This window comes from Lepus europaeus, chromosome 6, assembly GCF_033115175.1.
Source record: "Lepus europaeus isolate LE1 chromosome 6, mLepTim1.pri, whole genome shotgun sequence".
NCBI classification, from domain to species: Eukaryota; Metazoa; Chordata; class Mammalia; order Lagomorpha; family Leporidae; genus Lepus; species Lepus europaeus.
In genome coordinates, this window is record NC_084832.1 from 17258246 (window position 1) to 17276123 (window position 17878).

The 17878-nt window shown below is 52.5% G+C and overlaps 1 protein-coding gene across 2 annotated transcripts in view; it reads left to right on the forward strand.

The window, feature by feature from the left end:
• Positions 1-482: 482 nt before the first annotated feature.
• Positions 483-17878, forward strand: part of ABCC4 (ATP binding cassette subfamily C member 4 (PEL blood group)) — a 287341-nt gene continuing 269945 nt past the window's right edge. For both annotated transcript variants that reach the window (XM_062194025.1, XM_062194026.1), the window contains exon 1: positions 483-610. In XM_062194025.1, coding sequence (XP_062050009.1) covers positions 537-610 — 74 coding nt within the window. In that variant the 5' untranslated portion in view covers positions 483-536. The remainder of the gene's footprint in view (positions 611-17878) is intronic.

A 17878-nucleotide genomic window follows, 5' to 3' on the forward strand; every position in this document is an offset into this window, starting at 1 on the left:
CTCCGAGGACACCTGGCAGCTCGCTCCAACCTACGGAAGCCCGCTGCCCAGGGGGCGCTTCCGAGCAGCAGAGGCGGGCAGAGCCGGGCGCCTCCTCTCCACCCCCTCCACCCTGCGAGCCGGGTGCCTCGGCGCTGGTCTCCAACTTCAGCAAAGTTCGCAGCCGGGGCTGGGCACGTGGGTGCCCGTGCGCGGGGCCCCGCACGCCGCGCGCTCCGCGGAACTCCTGCATCCTCCGCGCCCCGCACCCGCGCGCAGCCGCCGCCGCCGCGTCTCCCAGTCGCGTCACCCCACCGCCCCCGGCCGCACTCGCACGCGACGCTCGGCTGCCCGGCTCCCGGCGCAGGCGGCGGCGTAGCGGGAGCCCCGAGGCGGCTCGGGAGGCGGGGACGGGGCGTGCCGCCGGCTCCCCGTTCCCGGAAGCAGCTGGTTCCCGGGCTCCCGCCGAGCGGACTGGCGCGGCCGCTGCGCCAGCATCCGCACCGGCGCCGCTAGGAGCAGCGCGCCTCAGGCCCGCGCCCGCCGCAGCCGGCACGATGCAGCCGGTGCACTCGGAGGTGAAGCCTAACCCGCTGCAGGACGCCAACCTCTGCTCGCGCGTGTTCTTCTGGTGAGCCCCCTGCCGCTGCCGCCGCACCCTGACGACCAAGGGGGCCCTTGCCCTGCGCGCTCGGGCTCCCCGGGCCGGCCGCGTGCTCCCCGCCTGCGCCTCTGCGCGCGGCGAGTGGAGACCCGGGGACCAGGGGCGGTGCGCGGGGTCCGCCGCTGGCCGCTTGGGGCCGCGCCAGCCTGCGGTGCTGTGGGACCACGGTGGGAGAGGCGAAGAGGAGGCGGGCGGGCGGGGACCCAGGGCTGCCTAAGAGGGACCAGTGGCCGGCAGGAGGAGGTCAGGACCCCCACACTCCCGCCCACCGCCCAGGGCTTCGCAGTGCCCCCCGAGGCCAGACGGCACCCTTTTTTCTTTCCAAGTAAGCAGCTTGCGAACGGCTTCCTTGATCTCATCGCAGCCGAAGCCTAGTGAGTGTCCTGGACTAGTGCCACCTCCCAGTCGCGTCCCCACCCCTTCCGATGTCCCTTAGTGACTGCTGGGTCCGGCGCCGCCGGGCTCCCGCCGCTTGTGGCTGGGTAGCTTTGGGACCAGGTGGCCCTTTCTGCCTGGCCGCGCGTGGTGGTACCCACTTAGGGCCGCTCTCACGTGGGTGAAAAAGCACCCCATGATTTTCTCTTGATGACTGGGGATACCTTTTTCAAACGAGATCTGCTTCCACGGTGTGCTTTAGGCTGGGACGCACACGCAGCCGGGCTGGAGCTGTCCTTTGCCTGTGGGACATATTTTCACTGCCACCGTTGAGGACTGGGATGGGGGGGGGGTGTAGGGGAGGCTGAAATCTGCGAGCCTTCCCGGAGTTCCTGGCCTTCAGGGAGGCACGGTGATGCAGGTGACAGACCAGCCACTGGAGGGGGCTTTGAAATGGGGAGGGGACAGGTGCACCCCTCCTGGTGCCAGGAAGCCCCGCTGCTCAGAGCCTGGGAGAGCTGACACTTGGGTCTGCTGGCCTGGACCACCCAGGTGGGCCCACACCTTGGGCGTTCCTCACCCGTGGTCTTTTGTCTCAGTTTCTGCTCTTTTCTGGTAATTCCCCCCTTTTTAATGGAAAACCGTAGGGGATCCGGAGCGGGTGAGTCATCCCCTCTAGTTTTAATTGCGGGGCATGCATTGTGAGTGCTAAGCTTTCTTGGCAGCTTGGTGGCCCTTAAGTAGGGAGCAGCTTGGGGAGGAAGGAATATGGGTGTGGCTCCAGGTAGGGCGGAGAATTCCCAGGGCGCTTTCAGTTTGGGATCTGCAAAATGTAGGTGCGGGGAAGTGGGAAGGTGAGGACTTACCGTGGGTGACTTGGGTGGGCAGCCTTTAATCATCTTCCAGGCGGGAGAGGAAGGGGCCGTGACTTCTGCTTTGAAGACTGCCTAGGGAGAGAGGGAGGTTCAGTTGCCTGGGAGTACAGTGGCTCAGCAGGATCCCAGCCGGGCAGCTTGGCTCCGTTCTGTGTTCAAAGCTGGAGTTCCTCTGCCGCCTGGGCTCTTGCTGGCTGGGCTTTCTCTCAGGAGGTTCTTGAAGTTCCTGCTATTAGGAGATGGTGATTGAGGGCAGCTGTTTCCAAAGTGTGGCGCTCAGAGCCGCCTGGCTCCATCCGCATCACCTGGGAGCTTCGTGGAGGTGCAGCTCCTCGGGCGCCCACTCCAGACTGATTCAGCCAAGTTAGAAACGCTGGGGTGTGTTGGGGTGCCGGCTGTGCTCCCAGGGGTGACGGGAGCTGAGGGTGGCTCAGGGCTTTCAGCTGCTCCTGCTCCTTGCATTGCCATTCCCTTCTGTAATTTTAAAAGAGGGACATGACTTTGTGAAGTCAGCTGTGGGTGCTGCTGCCCACCCTGTATGTACTTAGCTTCTGCAGTTGCAGGAATGTTGGAGTGTGAATGCCTTGTGTACCTCTCCCGCTGTAAACAGCAAAGTTGAAATAAACCCAGCCAGGAAGTAGCCGTCTAGAGACAAGGCCCCCCTGATACAGAAAAGCTGATTTTTTTCACCTTGTTTGGTATTTTTCTTTTTCTTTCCAGTGTCACCAGCTTTGTCCACCTGTGTGTTGGCAGCTGCCTGCCCAGGTGATGCCAATTAATACTCGTTAGCTTACCAACTTGCCAATCCCTGTTTATCACGCAGTGTGGATTTGAGACATATGTTACCGTAATTGATAACTGGTGTGGGTTTTATTTCTGTTTCTGCACGAAATTTAAAACTATAAGAACAGGAAAGGAATAAGGAAGATTTGTTTCTGTTATCTTTATTTATTGTATTATTTACTTTTTATTTATTGTGTTACCTATTTATTTACTGTGTTGCTTATTCTGTGAGCCAGGCCACCTGCTGATATTTTTGTTATTTCTCCCCAAATGGCTGGAGCTGGGCCGATCTGGAGCCAGGAGCTTCTTCTGGGTCTCCCACACAGGTGTAGGGCCCCAAGGCCTTGGGCCATTTTATACTGCTTTCCTAGGCCATAGCATAGAGCTGGATGGGAAGTGGAGCAGCCTGTGCTTGAACCAGCACCCATATGGGATGCTAGCACTCAAAACAGCGGCTTTACCTGCTATGCCACAGCACCAGCTCTCCCCCCCGCACTTCTTTTTAATTTTCTGTGGTTTAGCATGTATTCATCACTTTAAATAATCCTCAAAACATGTTTAATGATTTTAATTTATGCTGTCTTCACTATTGTTGAACAGTTACTTTCCAGTACTGATGTAATGCGTATCCATTGTGTGCATACCATATATTTCGGCACACTTTTCTTTGTTTTCTGTCCCCAGAAGTAGAGTTACTGGTGAAAGGCAGAACTGGAGGCATGTGTTTGGAACAGTGCTTAAAACTCCCAGTTGGGCACCCACATTCTGTGTCCAAGTGGCTGGACCTAGTGACCTCTGCACTCTGCACTCTGCCAGGCAGCAGGACATGACTCAAGAGGTTGGTTTCCTACTACCCACGTGGGAGATCTGGACGGAGTCCTGGCTTGTGGATTCAGACTGGCCCATTGCTGGCGCTTGTGGGCATGTGGGGAGTGAACCAGCAGATGGACTGTTTCTCGCCATTTTTCCTTCTCATGTCTCTTTCTTGGCCTTTTAAATGAAATGAAAAAAATAAAAATAAAAGTTGAATCATTTTCCAACAGGACTGGACCAGTTTTCTTCTTCTTTTTTTTAAAGATTTATTTATTTATTTGAAAATCAGAGTTAGAGAAAGAGAGGGAGAGACACAGAGCTGGATCTTCCACCTGCTGATATACTCCCCAAAAAGGCTGCAACAGCCAGGGCTGGGCCAGGAGCTTCATCCAGGTCTCCCACGTGGGTGCAGGGGCCCAGGCATTTGACCATCTTCCACTGCTTTCCCAGGTGCGTTAGCAGGGAGCTGGGTAGGAAGTAGAGCACCTGGGATTCAAACCAGGGCCCATATGGTGAGCTGATGGTGCAGGTGGTGGCTTGACCCTCTGTGCTACAGCACCGCCCTCAGTTTGCCCTCTTACTAGCAACTTGTGTACTTATTTTGTTGTCAATTTTGAGTACTGAATTAAAAAAAATTTCAAGTTGATAGATTAACATTGTTTTCAAGCAGTTTTATTTTGAGTTTATGTGATTATTGAAATTTTTAAAGGTCTGTTGATCATTTATTTATATTTCTTTGAATTGTCTTAATAGAGTCTGCATTTTTTCTGATGCAGTTATGTTTTTGGAAGAACTTGTATTTCTTACAGTGTGCTTCCCAGATTTTCACGTCTGTTAATTTTGTTCAGAAGTTTCACATTTGTGTATTATTAATTGTATTGATATTTTCACTTTGGTTTTTCCTGTCTTAATTTCTTTTACAGACTTACGTATTTATTCCCAAAGCAGAGTGTCAGAGATCTTCCATCTGCTGGTTCATTCTGCAGATGTCCACAGTAGCGGGGGCTGGGCCAGGCTGAAGCTGGGAGTCGGTAACTCCATCCAGGTCCTTCCACATGTGTGGCAGGGAACCAAGGACTTGCGTCACCATTTGCTGTCTCCCAGGATTCGCATCAGCAGGCAGCTGGATGCAAAGCTGAGGAGCCAGGACTCTGGAACCAGGCACTCTGATATAGGATATCAGTGTCCCAAGCTGTGGCTTAACCTGCACCACAGCTCACACCCCTTCCTTAGGTCTTTATGTATATATATATATACACACAGACACACACACACCTATACACATACACATATGTACATACATAGGCTATATTAAATATATAATATAATTATGTTAATTATATTATATATTTAATCCCATGATCACCTGAATCTCCAGATGCATTGTCTTCTAGCTTTTGTTTCATTTCTAACAATAAAGGCTGCTAGAATTTTTTTTTTTTTTTTTTTGGTATTTGATATGGTAGGCCCCATTTCTTATGAAATGGCTTGTTTTCCCATCATTGTTTATTGAATAATTCTTCCATTTCCCTGGTGTTGGAAATCAGTGGCACAGCTTAGAACGCTGCCCAGCTGGGCATGAGATTGTGAGATCCTCCCCTCCCCTGCTGCTCAGTGAGCCCCTCTGTGAGCCCCGCACTCCTTACCCTGGCCAGGGCCGGGTTAGCAGCAGGTTGGAGGTCAGCAGCAACAGATCTTTCCTCGGAGGTGGGCGCTGAGGGGATCCTCCGGCCAGAGGCCTCTGGCCCAGTGGGTGGACAAGTCCTCGTTCCCTGTTGCTGGCTGGGCCAGTGGGAGAAAGGTCATGTGACAAAGCCAGGCTGTTGTGAAAGCTGCTCCTGGGGACGCCACGGGCTCTCTGGAGATGGTCTGGGAGACAGCTGATAATGCAGAGCAGCAAGGCCAAGGCTGGGAGCAGATGGTGGCTGTGAGAGGCCCTGGGCAGTGCATAGAAATGTTTATGTATGTATTTTAAGATTTATTTTCTTTATTGTGAGAGGCAGAGTGACAGAGAGAGGGAGGGACAGAGAAAGACATCTTCCATCTGCTGGTTCATTACTCCCACCATCCCCCGAAGGCTGCAGGTGGCAGCTTACCCTGTTATGCCACAGTTCCAGCCCCGGAAATGTTAACTTCTAAATCACGCTTTTTGTGTGTGCGTGTGTGTGTGTGTGTGTGTACCATCTTCAGAATACCTCTTCTATTCCCGTCTTTGTTACTGTTTTTTTTTTTTTTTTGATCGGCAGAGTGGACAGTGAGAGAGAGAGAGACAGAGAGAAAGGTCTTCCTTTGCCGTTGGTTCACCCTCCAATGGCTGCTGCGGCCGGTGTGCTGCGGCCGGCGCACTGTGCTGATCCGAAGGCAGGAGCCAGGTGCTTCTCCTGGTTTCCCATGCGGGTGCAGGGCCCAAGCACTTGGGCCATCCTCCACTGCACTCCCGGGCCACAGCAGAGAGCTGGCCTGGAAGAGGGGCAACCGGGACAGAATCCGGCGCCCTGACCGGGATTAGAACCCGGTGTGCTGGCGCCGCTAGGTGGATGATTAGCCTGTTGAGCCACGGCGCCGGCCTGTTACTGTTCTTCATTAACAATCAGAAATCCAGATATGGTGGATGGAGTCTGGGGCTTAGCTTTCCAGGGCGCTTTCTCTGGTCCCTCTGTTCAGAGCACCCGGTTTGGAGGCAGTTTTATAGGAGAATCACCTGCAGCTCCAGCAAGCTGTGCAGTGCACCGAAGATGTGTTAAAGTTTACTACTGATTGTCTGCCGTGAAGTCAGCTGCGTCCTGCATCTTATGCCTGTCTTGCCTGTGTTTTCTTCTTGATTTCTCTTTCTTTGCCTTTATCCTTGTGGCCCAGCATCTCATCAGCATGCGCGTGTTAACTGATGCATCAAGCAGCGAGTTTGTCTTTCTGAGTCCTCCTGTGGCTCCCCTCCGGGAGGTGGCTCTCCCAGGCTGTTTCCCTGTGTCTTCCCACATGGGGTGTGGAGCCTGGGGCACCGTGCATGAGGCCAGCCTTCCTCTGCTGCTCAGCAGTACCACGCGTGAGCGCTTCAGTCCACTGATTGACTCCCTGGTTGTCCACAGAAACCTGGGCTGGGCCAGCCAAAGGTAGAGCACGGAACTCCAACCAGGTGTCCCACGTGGGTGGCAGGAACCCAAGTATTTGGGCCGTCACGTGCCAGCTCCCCGAATGTGCGTCAGCAGGAAGCTGGGTCAGAGGTGGAGCAGACAGGGCGTGAACCAGCACTCTGATGTGGGATGCGGGCATCCCAAGCAGCAGATGGACCCCCTGAGCCTCAGTGCCTGCCCTGGAATTGGCATGTTAACAGCTACTTCAGACCATGTATACAGACAGCAGCTGGTCCACTGAGCTAATGATACTGCTGATTACTCACGCCTATTGGCTGTTTCCTGTGGGCTCAGAATTTCGCTCAGCTCTATGTGTATGCAATCCTCATGTACTTTAAACAACCTATGAAGCAGGCATTATCTTTTTTTTTTTTTTTTCATTTTAAGGTTTATTTATTTGAAAGACAGATTACAGAGAGAGGGAAAAAAAGATTTTCTACCTGCTGGTTCATTCCCAGGGCTGGGCCAGGCCGAAACCAGGAGCCAGATGCTCTAATAGGATCTTCGACCTGGGTGACAGGGGCCTGTGGACTTGGGCCATCTTCTGCTTTTCCAGGTGCATTAGCAAGGAGCTGGATCCAAAGTAGAACTGCTGGGACTTGAACTGGTGCTCATAAGGGATGCTGGTGTGCCACAACACCATCCCAAAGGCCGGCATTGTCATACCTTACAAATAAGGACATCCAGGTGCAGAGAGGTTGGGCAACTTGTCAGGAGCCTCACAGCTGGGGTGGGGGGCACAGTGCTGCAGCCCTTTCAGAGTGAATGGATGTGCTCTGTACATGTGCAAGCATCTGAAGCGTGTGCCCTTCCGTTTTCCTCCCCAGTTAGTCATCCTCTTCACCTTCATCCACTGACATCCAACCCTGTTGACCCAAAGCTTTCAAAGTGCCCTTGGGAGTTCATTTGTTCATTTAGTCCTGCACTCGGCTAATGGTTCCTGAATGGTTTTGGGCCCCTGAATGCTGGTGTTAGGATCCTCAGGCAAGGAAAGGCATGATGACTGGCCTCCTCCACCCGCAGCTCTGGCCTCCGTGCGCACACTCTCAGCTCCCCTTCCTCCCAGTGGGTGGAAGTTCTCCCCCAAAACCAAGGGTGCCAGGCTCCAGCTTCCTTGCACTCCCAAGCGAACTGCAATGCCTTTGTGTGGCTTTCGGGGTTCTCCAGAATCTGCTCTCGGAGCCTGGTCTTCTGTCCTTTCTCACACGGTCGCACTTTCCGGCTGATGCAGGTCCTGGAGTAGTTCTGCCTCGGCAGGGACCTCAGAGCCAGGACTGGGGCCCTAACTGGTGACAGGCCGGAGCGTCTGGTCGAGCCACTGGGTGACAAGTGTCCTATGAGTAAAAGCAGGATGTTCTGGTTGCCTTCCAGCGCCTTCTCCAGAGGCACAGAGAGTAGACCAGAGCCCCAGTCCAGGTCGGAGACCAGAGTGGAGCAGTCCCCAGCTGGGGCTGGAGCGTCTGGGCGTTGGTCCAAGCTCTGCTGCTTACCTGACCTTGGAGGAGTTTGCCCACCTGCAAGACGGGAGTACGAGCGTTACCAGCCTCATAGGGCATTTGGTGGACTCAATACTGGTCAGCGTTGAGCATTGTGTGGCAGGTAGTGAGCTGGTAGATAAGAAAAGATAGCTGGTCACCTTCATCCTGCTGCTTAACATTTTTCACTTAACATCGGATTTTTAAAATTTTCTGGACAGGTTAGAAATGTACGTTTCTGACTTCTCTTTTTAAATTTTAAATTTTTGACAGGCAGAGTGGGCAGTGAGAGAGAGACAGAGAGAAAGGTCTTCCTTTTGCCGTTGGTTCACCCTTCAATGGCCGCCGCGGTAGCGTGCTGCGGCTGGCGCACCGCGCTGATCCGATGGCAGGAGCCAGGTGCTTATCCTGGTCTCCCATGGGGTGCAGGGCCCAAGCACTTGGGCCATCCTCCACTGCACACCCTGGCCACAGCAGAGAGCTGGCCTGGAAGAGGGGCAACCGGGACAGAATCCGGTGCCCCGACCGGGACTAGAACCCCGTGTGCTGGCGCCGCAAGGCGGAGGATTAGCCTACTGAGCCGCGGCGCCGGCACCCTTTTAAAATTTTTAAAAAAAGATTTATTGGAAAATCAGAGTAAGAGAAAGAGGGAAAGAGAGAGCGAGAGAGATCTTCCATCCACTGGTTCACTCCCCAGATGGCTGCAACAGCCAGTGCTAGGTCAGGCTGAAGCCAGGAACCAGGAGCTTCATCCAGGTCTCCCATGTGGGTAGCAGGGGCCCAAAACCTTGCGCCATCTTCTGCTGTTTTCCCTGGCCATTGGCAAGGAGCTGGATTGGAAGTGGAGCAGCCGGGATTCAAACATGTGCCCATGTGGGATGCAGGCAGGCATTGCAGGCAGTGGCTTTACTCACTACACCACAACACTGGCCCCCAGAGTTCTCTCTTTCCCTCCCTCCCTCCCTCCCTCCCTTCCTTCCTTCCTTTAAATATTTTGTAATGTGCCATTTTTAAAAAAGATTTATTTATTTGAAAGGCAGCGTTACAGAGAGGCAGAAGCAGAGAGAGAGAGAGAGAGAGAGAGAGAGGTCTTCCATCTGCTTGTTTACTCCCCAGATGGCTGCAACATCTGGAGCTGCACCAGTCTGAAGCCAGGAACCAGGAGGTTCTTCCAGGTCTCCCATGTGGGTGCAGGGGCCCAAGGACAGGCCATAGCAGAGAGCTGGATTGGAAGTGGAGCAGCCAGGACTCGAACCAGTGCCCATATGGGATGCAAACACTACAGGAGGTGGCTTTACCCGCTATACCACAGCGCCAGCCCCTGAGTTCTCTTTCTCACTCATGGAATCATAATGTCTTGGGATTGGAGTGGCAGGAGTGCTGGTGACATCCTGACATCTGAAATTTAGAAAAAGTGTCATATGTTTAATTTATTTGAATGGCGGAGTGAGGGAGAGAAAGAAATCTCCCATCCATTGGTTTACTTGCCAAATGCCCTCAACAGATGACGCCAGGCCAGGCCATAGTCAGGAGCCAGAAATTTAATTCAGAAGTCCCATGTGGGTAGCCAGGGGCCCAATTACTTGAGCCACCACTTGCTGCCTCCGAGGGTGCCCGTTTGCAGGAAGCTGGCATCAGGAGTGGAGGGAGGGCTGGACCCAGGCACTCTGAAGTGGGATGTGGGCATTCCAAGCAGCACCTCCACGCCTGTACCGGGTGCCCCTCCCTTGCCCCTGGCACGGTTTAGATGATTCATTCAGCAAACATTTGAGTGCCTTCTTTGTTGCTAGGTTCAAATCCACAAAAATACTGTCAAATAAAAAAAGTAATGTTCTCAAAGGACTCACACAGCCTCGTGGGTGTGAGTCCAGTTTCTGTTGCCATAACTGAATACCGCAGCCTGGGTAATTTATAAAGAACAGAGGTTTGTTTAGTTTACTGTCGGAAGGCTGGCATCTTACGAGGGCTTTCTCCATCCTATCGTGACAGAGGGCAGCCAGGGCGGGGCAGGGCCAGTGGGTCTCTCTTTTCCTAAAGCCACAAAATGCCATTGGGGGCCTGCCTCTAAATACCATCCACCAATGACGTCGGCGATTAAGTTTCAGTGTGAAGTTTGTAGGGAAAAAACACCCAGACCCTAACAGCCCAGGAGGCAGTCATTGTGTGCTTTATGTGAATCATGCTAGCAGAAACAAACAAGTCCCTACTCTCAGTGGCTTCTGTGAAAACCAAAAAGCACATTGATTCTTGGGGCCTTACTCAACTTTGAGTCTGCTGGAGGGGCGGGGAGCTGTGCCACACACTTTATACCTCTCGTGGCTCAGCCTGTCTGGAGGTTCGTGGGGTTCTCTCTAGTGAGGTCTCTGTTCACCTGGAGAGAGGTTGTATGTGGCAGATTTTTGTCTTCCAAGCTTGAAAGTGAGGCGCACTGTGCTCACGTGCTGTTGCCCAACCACGTGGTCACACCTCGCCCTAAGTGGGGGAGATTCATAGAAAACATAGTGCATCTGTCCAGCAGTCTGTGCCGTGAGGCTTAGTGCCGGCCCAGCATCGTATGTGCTGCAGCAGAGGTGCCCGTGTGCTGGCCGGCAGTGGGGATTTTGCTCCTGGTGGAGCTTGGCTGGAGAGGGTGGGGGTTGGCCTGACAGGGGACATGTGCATGTGACAGAATCGTACACTGGGGTAGCGAGTCCTGACAGGTGTTGTGAAGTGGATGCCCACGGTGGTTCTGCCGCTCCCTGCCAGCTGGGAGTGTTTGGTGCCCTCACTCAAGGTCACCTCCTTCCCTGTTTCATTCCAGTCAGCCGACATTCAGGCTTCCCCAATCCTGTTCTCCTTGAACTGGATTCCTTCTAGGCTTTCTGGTTCAGCTGCTGATTCCATTTCCTGGCTCCAGGGCCACCTTCATGGTGGCCACTTCATGGATCTGGTGCCCATCAGCTCCTTCCCCCAGGCCAGCTCCTGTCTGCCCCTTTGCCTTAGTGTCATTGCATTATGGGGTCAAAAGGGATTTTCTAGCCAGTTTCCAAGATACAGATCCCTTCCGGACAATGGGCAGGTTCTTTATTCGATTCTGATGAACCCGGAATAGAATGACGGAACTGTGCTGTGCTGAGTCACAGCTTTCTTTTGGGGTCATTTCTCATCATTTTTACCACCTTTATTTTTTGTCAACATGCAGAGCAAGTTGACTGCCTCCCTTCATAGCTGGCCTTTTGGTGTTTAAATTTAGGTATCCTGGCCAACCCATTAAACGTTGTTTTGTAGAGAAATGGCTCTTGTTTCCATGGTTCCCTTACATGGGAGGGTTTTCTGACCCTCGGCCCTCTGGTTGAACTGTATGCTCTTTAAACTGTGTTTGCTTGGGGCTGGCATTGTGGCACACTGGTTGGGCCACTGCCTGCAATGCCAGCATCCCATAGAGCAGCTATTGGAGTCCTGGCAGACCTGCTTCCAATCTGGCTCCCTGCTGGTGTACCTGGGAAGGCAGCGGAAGGTGGCCTGAGTGTTTGGGACCTTGGCTCACATGTGGGAAACTCACTGGAGTTCCTGGTTCCTGACTTTGGCCTGACCCAGCCCCAGCCATTGCAGCCATTTGGGAAGTGCACCAGCAAATGGAAGATCTCTCTCTGTCTCTCCCTGTCTCTTTGTGGCTCTGCCTTTCAGATAAATGAAGTAAATATTTAATAAAAAACGCTTTATGCATGTCTGATGTGGCATCTGGGGTTGGAAGAGTGATCCACCTGTGACCGTGGGTTATGTTCTTGGAAGATTTCACAGATATCTCTGAGTGCTTATTGTGTTTTAGACCAGAGGTTTCCAAAGAGAACCTGCGTGTCAAATCCAATTCACCACCTGTTTCTGAAATAACCTTTCAGTGGGACACAGCCCTGCTCACTCATTTACAGGGACTATTCCTTATTTTGTTCCCTGTTGTATCTCAGATACCGAGAGCAGAGGTCAGGCAGAATTTTCCATAGAAGTGGCTAGATAATAATTAGACTTTGCTGGTCACGCAGTCTTCCTTGCAACTGCTCATCTCTCTTGTTCCATACACCTGGTGTGCAGGTAGATCCGGGGGTTTTGCTGCTGGATGGAAGATGCTCAAGGACTCACCATGGGTCAGGTGGAGTCACCATTAAGTGAGATGGTGACACTGCAGGACAGATGAGCCGGAGAAGATTGGGAGTTTGTTTTTGTTTTTGACCATGTTGTGTTTGACTGCAGCTATATGTTCAAATGGAGGTTTTTTTTTTTTTTTTTAATGTAAAGATTTATTTTATTTGTTTGAAAGATAAAGTGACAGAGGGAAGGAGAGATGAAAGCAAGAAATATTCCACCTGCTGATTCACTCCCCAAATGGCTACAATGGCCCAGGGCCTGGTCAAGTTGAAGCCAGGAGACAAGAACTCCATCTGAGTTTCCTGTGTGGGTGGCAGGGACCCGAGTACTTGGGCCTTCTTCTGCTGCCTTTCCAGGCTCGTTAGCAGGGAGCTGTATAGCAAGCAGAACAGCTGGGACTCCAACTGGTGCTCTGATACGAGATCCTGGTTACGGTTTAACCTGCTCTACCACAGTGCCAGCCCTAAGTGGAGATGTTGAATAGGCAGGTGGCTCGGGGAGGAAGTCTGGGCCAGAGACAAAGTGGGTGCATCCTCAGCAGTACATGGAGTCGAGCTGTGCACACTGGGCATGTGGTCAGCGGACCTCACCGTCCATGAGGCTTCTTCCCACATAGACTGCTGTTTTATCCTTCTTTAAGTGCATCTCGTTGATGGCGGAGTTCAGCAGCTCATTGTTCTACTGAAAGTTCTTGAAAGCATTTTCAGTCTGAATACTAGAAAAGATGGGTCCCAGAGCCGTCCTCCAAGTTGTGCGTCCACCTATCAGCACGGTGGGTGGCAGGTGAGCTCGGCCGCAATGTTAGGAGAGGTCGGATCCTCTGCCTTCTGGGAGGCCAGAGGTGTTGGATTTGCTGGGCAACCATTCTGAAGAGGAGGGTTGAGTTGTTGTGGCAGGATTTCCTGTTAATGAACACAGGCAGGCTGATGGTGCTGCCTTCCATGAAGACACTCTCAGAGTGCCTGCTCTGTGCAATTGGGAATGTGCGTTGTTTCTCGGAAGCACAGAATCCATTTTCTTTTCTTTTTTTTTTTAAAGATTTATTTTATTTATTTGAAAGACAGAGTTACAGATAGAGGTAGAGGTAGATAGAGAGAGAGGTCTTCCCTCTGCTGGTTCACTCCCCAGATGGCCGCAATGGCCAGAGCTGCGCCGATCTGAAGCCAGGAGCCAAGAGCTTCTTCAGGGTCTCCCACATGGCTGCAGGGGCCCAAGGACTTGGGCCATCTTCCACTGCTTTCCCAGGCCATAGCAGAGAGCTGAATTGGAAGAGGAGCAGCCGGGACCAGAACCGGTACCCATATGGGATGCTGGTGCTTCAGGCCAGAGCTTTAACCCTCTGTGCCACAGCACCAGCCCCTACAGAATCCATTTTCTCTAAATTCTTTCCAGTTCATACGCAGCAGCTCTCTGCCTGCCTGCTCTGAGTCACCTGGGCCGTCATAAACATAGGGGTTCCTGGACCCTCCCCAGGACGATTCGAGTCCTAATCCCTGGGGTGGAACCCACGTGTCAATATAGTTTGAGAAGGTTCCCTAGGGGTTCTGATGGATGGGAAGACCAGGGACCTCTGATGAACTGCTTCTCAAAGGTCAAACATTTCTGTGCCTGTTGCCAGTTTTTCTGGCCATGGCTTCCAGACTGCCCCCGTCCCTCCACCTTTCAGGCTCCTCTCCAAGGGTTTGCTGATCTCAAAGCTTGGGAGTCACAGCCACAGGCAGCCTCAGTCACCCCTGTGGGTGCCCAGCAGGTGGCTGGGGGGAAGAGGCATGCAGGATGCCAGACATCTTAGACATGCAGGGTTCTGTGATCCATTAGTAACCCCTTGTGGGGGCTGGCTCTGTCCTCGGGTTCTGGGTGAGGGAAGTGGGGGCTGGAGAGGGCCAGTGAGGTGGGCCACGCTGGAGCTGGCCACGGAGTCAGGTCTCACAAATTCCAGACGCGAGTTTTGGCCTCTGTATCTCTGTGTTTATTTCCTCTCCCTGGGGCACACAGATGGAGCTCTTGAAGGTCCTTGAGTAAAAATTCTGCACTTGTGAATTCAGAGCTCATGCATTTAAAATTGTTCATCTAATATGTTGCTTTTATTTGTGCATTGTTAGTGGTTTGTTTTATTGATCAGGATTTAACTGGCATTGTGTGATAAACTCAATTGCCACTTTTTAGAAAAATATATTTGAGAGGCAGAGAAAGAGAGAGAGCGAGCGAGCACAAGCATGTGAGCCCACCTGCCACTGGTTCACTCTCCAAATGCCTGCAGCATCCAGGACTGGACTGGACTGGACTGGAGAGGAGAGGAGAGGAGAGGAGAGAGAACGAAACATGAACACATACTGCCCACTGGTTCACTCCCCTGATGTTTGCAGCGTCCAGGAGTGGACTGGGCTGAAGCCAGGAGCTGGGAATTCAATCCAGGTCTCCCACATGAGCGGCTGAGACCCAGCCACTTAAGCCATGACCTGCTGTTTGCCAAAGTCTACATTGTCAAGAAGCTGGGGTTGGTGGTGGAGCTGGATCTTGAACCCAGATACTCTGATATGGGACGTGGGCATCTTACCTGTTAAGCCGTGTGCCCATCCCGGCCACCTCTTCTGATGTCTGCTGTTGCAGTGAGCGCCCAGCAGCTAGAGGGGACGCAGGCCGTCTCAGGACGGCAGGACGGGGTCTGTCCTGTTTTAAAAGGTAGCAGGGGGGTTTCTTCAGTGGCTTAACGTGATAGGCTGGGGGTGGGGATCTCTGTCAGAGAACCCGAAACAGAGTGTTCATTCTTAGTAGATCTTACTTGGAACAGTGCACGTATCTGTGGGTGCCTTGTACGTGTGAGGCCCTTGGTGAATGGGGACAGTGAGCATTGTTTCCAAATTCACTCTTTTGCCTGCCTTTTAAAGCTGCCTGAAGTGACTTAGTTTTTCTTAACTCCTTATTCACTTGTGACTTTTCCTAAATCGTTAACTGTTGGAGGGCAGAAACCAATCACGTTCTCCATCTTATCGCCACCTCTGGCTGAGCACCTTGCACTGAATCTGCTTAATCAGTGACTGTATTGATAACGTTAGCCTTTTTTCTGAGTGTCCTGACTTTGGAGTTGCATTCACCTGTCCCTCAGAGAGGATTAAGTGAGAAGTTGGGTTTTATGGAGAGAGCCTCAGACTGCAGCCTAACACCTGCGTTCTAGTCCAGGGTCTTTTTTATTTTAATTTATAAAATTTCTTTATCTGCATTTTTTTTTTAAGTTGATAGAGACAGGTGGAGAGAGCGCTTCCATTTGCTGGTTTATTCCTTAAATGTGTACAACGGCTGTGGCCTGGCCAGGCTGAAGCTAGGAGCCCAAACCTCAATCCAGGTCTCCCGGATGGGTGACAGGGAGCCAAGTACTTGAGCTGTCACCTGCCTCCCAGAGTGCACATCAGCCGGGACTTGAACGAGGCCCTTTAAGGCAGGTACTCGAAGCAGCAAATTGAACGTAGCACCAAATGCCTGCACTTGTTAGCTGTGTGACCACACAGTCACCGTGGGCTTCAGAATCCTCTTGTACAAGTTGGGAAAATCAAAACCTATTCACATATTTTAAGAGTCATATTGAAAAGTTAATAAAAGAATAATGTTCTAGAACTGATTTCTTCCCCTACCTCTGGTGAAGTGGGGAAGTCATGCAGCAGTAGTGAGTGTGAGGCGTCCACCTGTGAAGGGGAGAGGAGTGACCTGTTCATAACCAGCCCCAGAATCGAAAATCCAGTCCAAAAATGCGAAACGAAAGACAACCAAGAAAAATGTCATTCATACCCAGAGAGCTGCACCACCCTCTGTGGATGCTTCGGAAGTTTAGAAATGGAAGTACTTTGAGAATCAGACACGGTGGTGTGGCCGTGTCCCCGAGAAGTTTTCTGGGAGGTCGTCCCACGGCAGAGCCAGGTGGTTGCTCCTGGCTGACTCCTCTCGTCCTGTCCGAGGGGTCGCCAGGGCTTGCACCCTCACAGCTGTCTGAGCGCGGGGACAGGAGGCCGGTCAGTTGCCAGGTCTTGGCTGGTGGTGTTTTTGCCTTCTGGCTCCAAGCCAGGCTGTATGGCACAGCTTCCTTCTTGCAAGCCGCGAGCCTCGGACGGTGTCATCTTTGGCATTCTGTGCTTTCCTTGGCCTGGGTCCAGCTTAGCTTTTCTGCCTTCTGAGATATGCATTGTGGCTGGGCGGTCAGTGCCTGCTACCTTTTCCTGCCCACACCTCCTGTTTGCTGCCCTGTCCCATTAGCTTGTGCTGGCCCTGTCCAGAGTGCCCCCCTCTTGGCCCTGCTGCCGAAATCCTTCCTGAAAACCCATCCGCCAGCCACCTTTTAGTCTGTTACTTGAAGAATGTGGTTCTGCTGTAAGTCAGGTGCGAGTTACCATTTTTTTTTTTTTTTTTTTTTTAGCTTTGCGCCATGCTTCATGTAGGCAAGGAGCTGGTCCAAGTGCCTTCCAAATGCTAACATACTTCATTGTGATAACCTACAGGCTAGGTACTATTATTTCCCACTTGCAGCCTGTGAGTGGCCAAGCCTAGGTGCAAATTCAGGTGGGTGCTTGCTGTTGGCTGCAGTTGCACCGCCTCTCTGGGTATATGTGCTGGGGACAGAGGGGTGTATGAGCCCAGTCCCTGCCCTGTAGGGGCTTACGTTCCACTGGGAGACAGATCATGCTTCCTTTTGAGTCCCTGCTGTGTGCGGTGCTTTAAGATGTCCCACAGAGAGGCCAGACTGAGGGCATAGCTGCCTGACCGTCGGCTCTGTGAGTGTAATACCCGTAGCCCTCCAGGTCCTCTCTGTGTGTTCCTGGTGCTGGGCCGGTCCTGGCAAGCCGGGGCTGTTACAGTGAAGGGACAAATAGGGCAGCTCTCATCCCTTCCAAGGAGTTGTGATTACACCTTCTTCCCCTTAACCTTTGGTGAAGGGGATGCTGCTGAAAGGAATTCCTGACTTGCTTCTTCCCTTCCCTGTGGGTCTAACGTACGCCCAATGTAGTGGCAATGGTGGTGCTGTAGTCTGGGGCTACATCTCTAGACATGAACATCGTTTTCAAACACCTGCTCCAAGCCAGGTGTGCTGGCTGGGTTAGCCTTCCCTTGCAGATCCGCAGTGGCTGGGAGTGTGAGAGTGGGTGGCTGGCGCTGGGTATAGAAGAGGCCTGGGACGGTTAAACACCTGTACAGTCTTTGCTGTGTGCCTGACCTGTATTAACTCATCTAACCCTCCCAGCAGCCCTGCTAAGGTGGTAGGTACTCTTGTCCCAGTTGATTTATTGTTTTATAAAATGCCATAGAGAAGGAGAGAGAGAGAAAAACAGATCTCTTTATCTGCTGGTTCACTTCCCAAATACCTGCAACAGCTGAGGCTGGGCCAGGCTGAAGCCTGCAGCCTGGAACTCATCCCTGGTTTCCCACCTGGGTGGAAGGGGCCTGCTGCCTCCCAGGATACATTAGCGGGCGCTACCATTTAACCTGCTATGTCACAGCACCCACCCTGTCCCCAGCTTACAGATGAAGAAATTGAGTTAGAGGATCGGTGTCTCACAGAGTTGTAGGCCTCTTGCCTGAGGTCACACAGCTAATGAGCGTGAGCTGAGTGAGGGTTGGAATCAGATTCCCCTCGGCTGCCTCTCCGTGTGAGATACCCATCAGGAGGAAGATAGA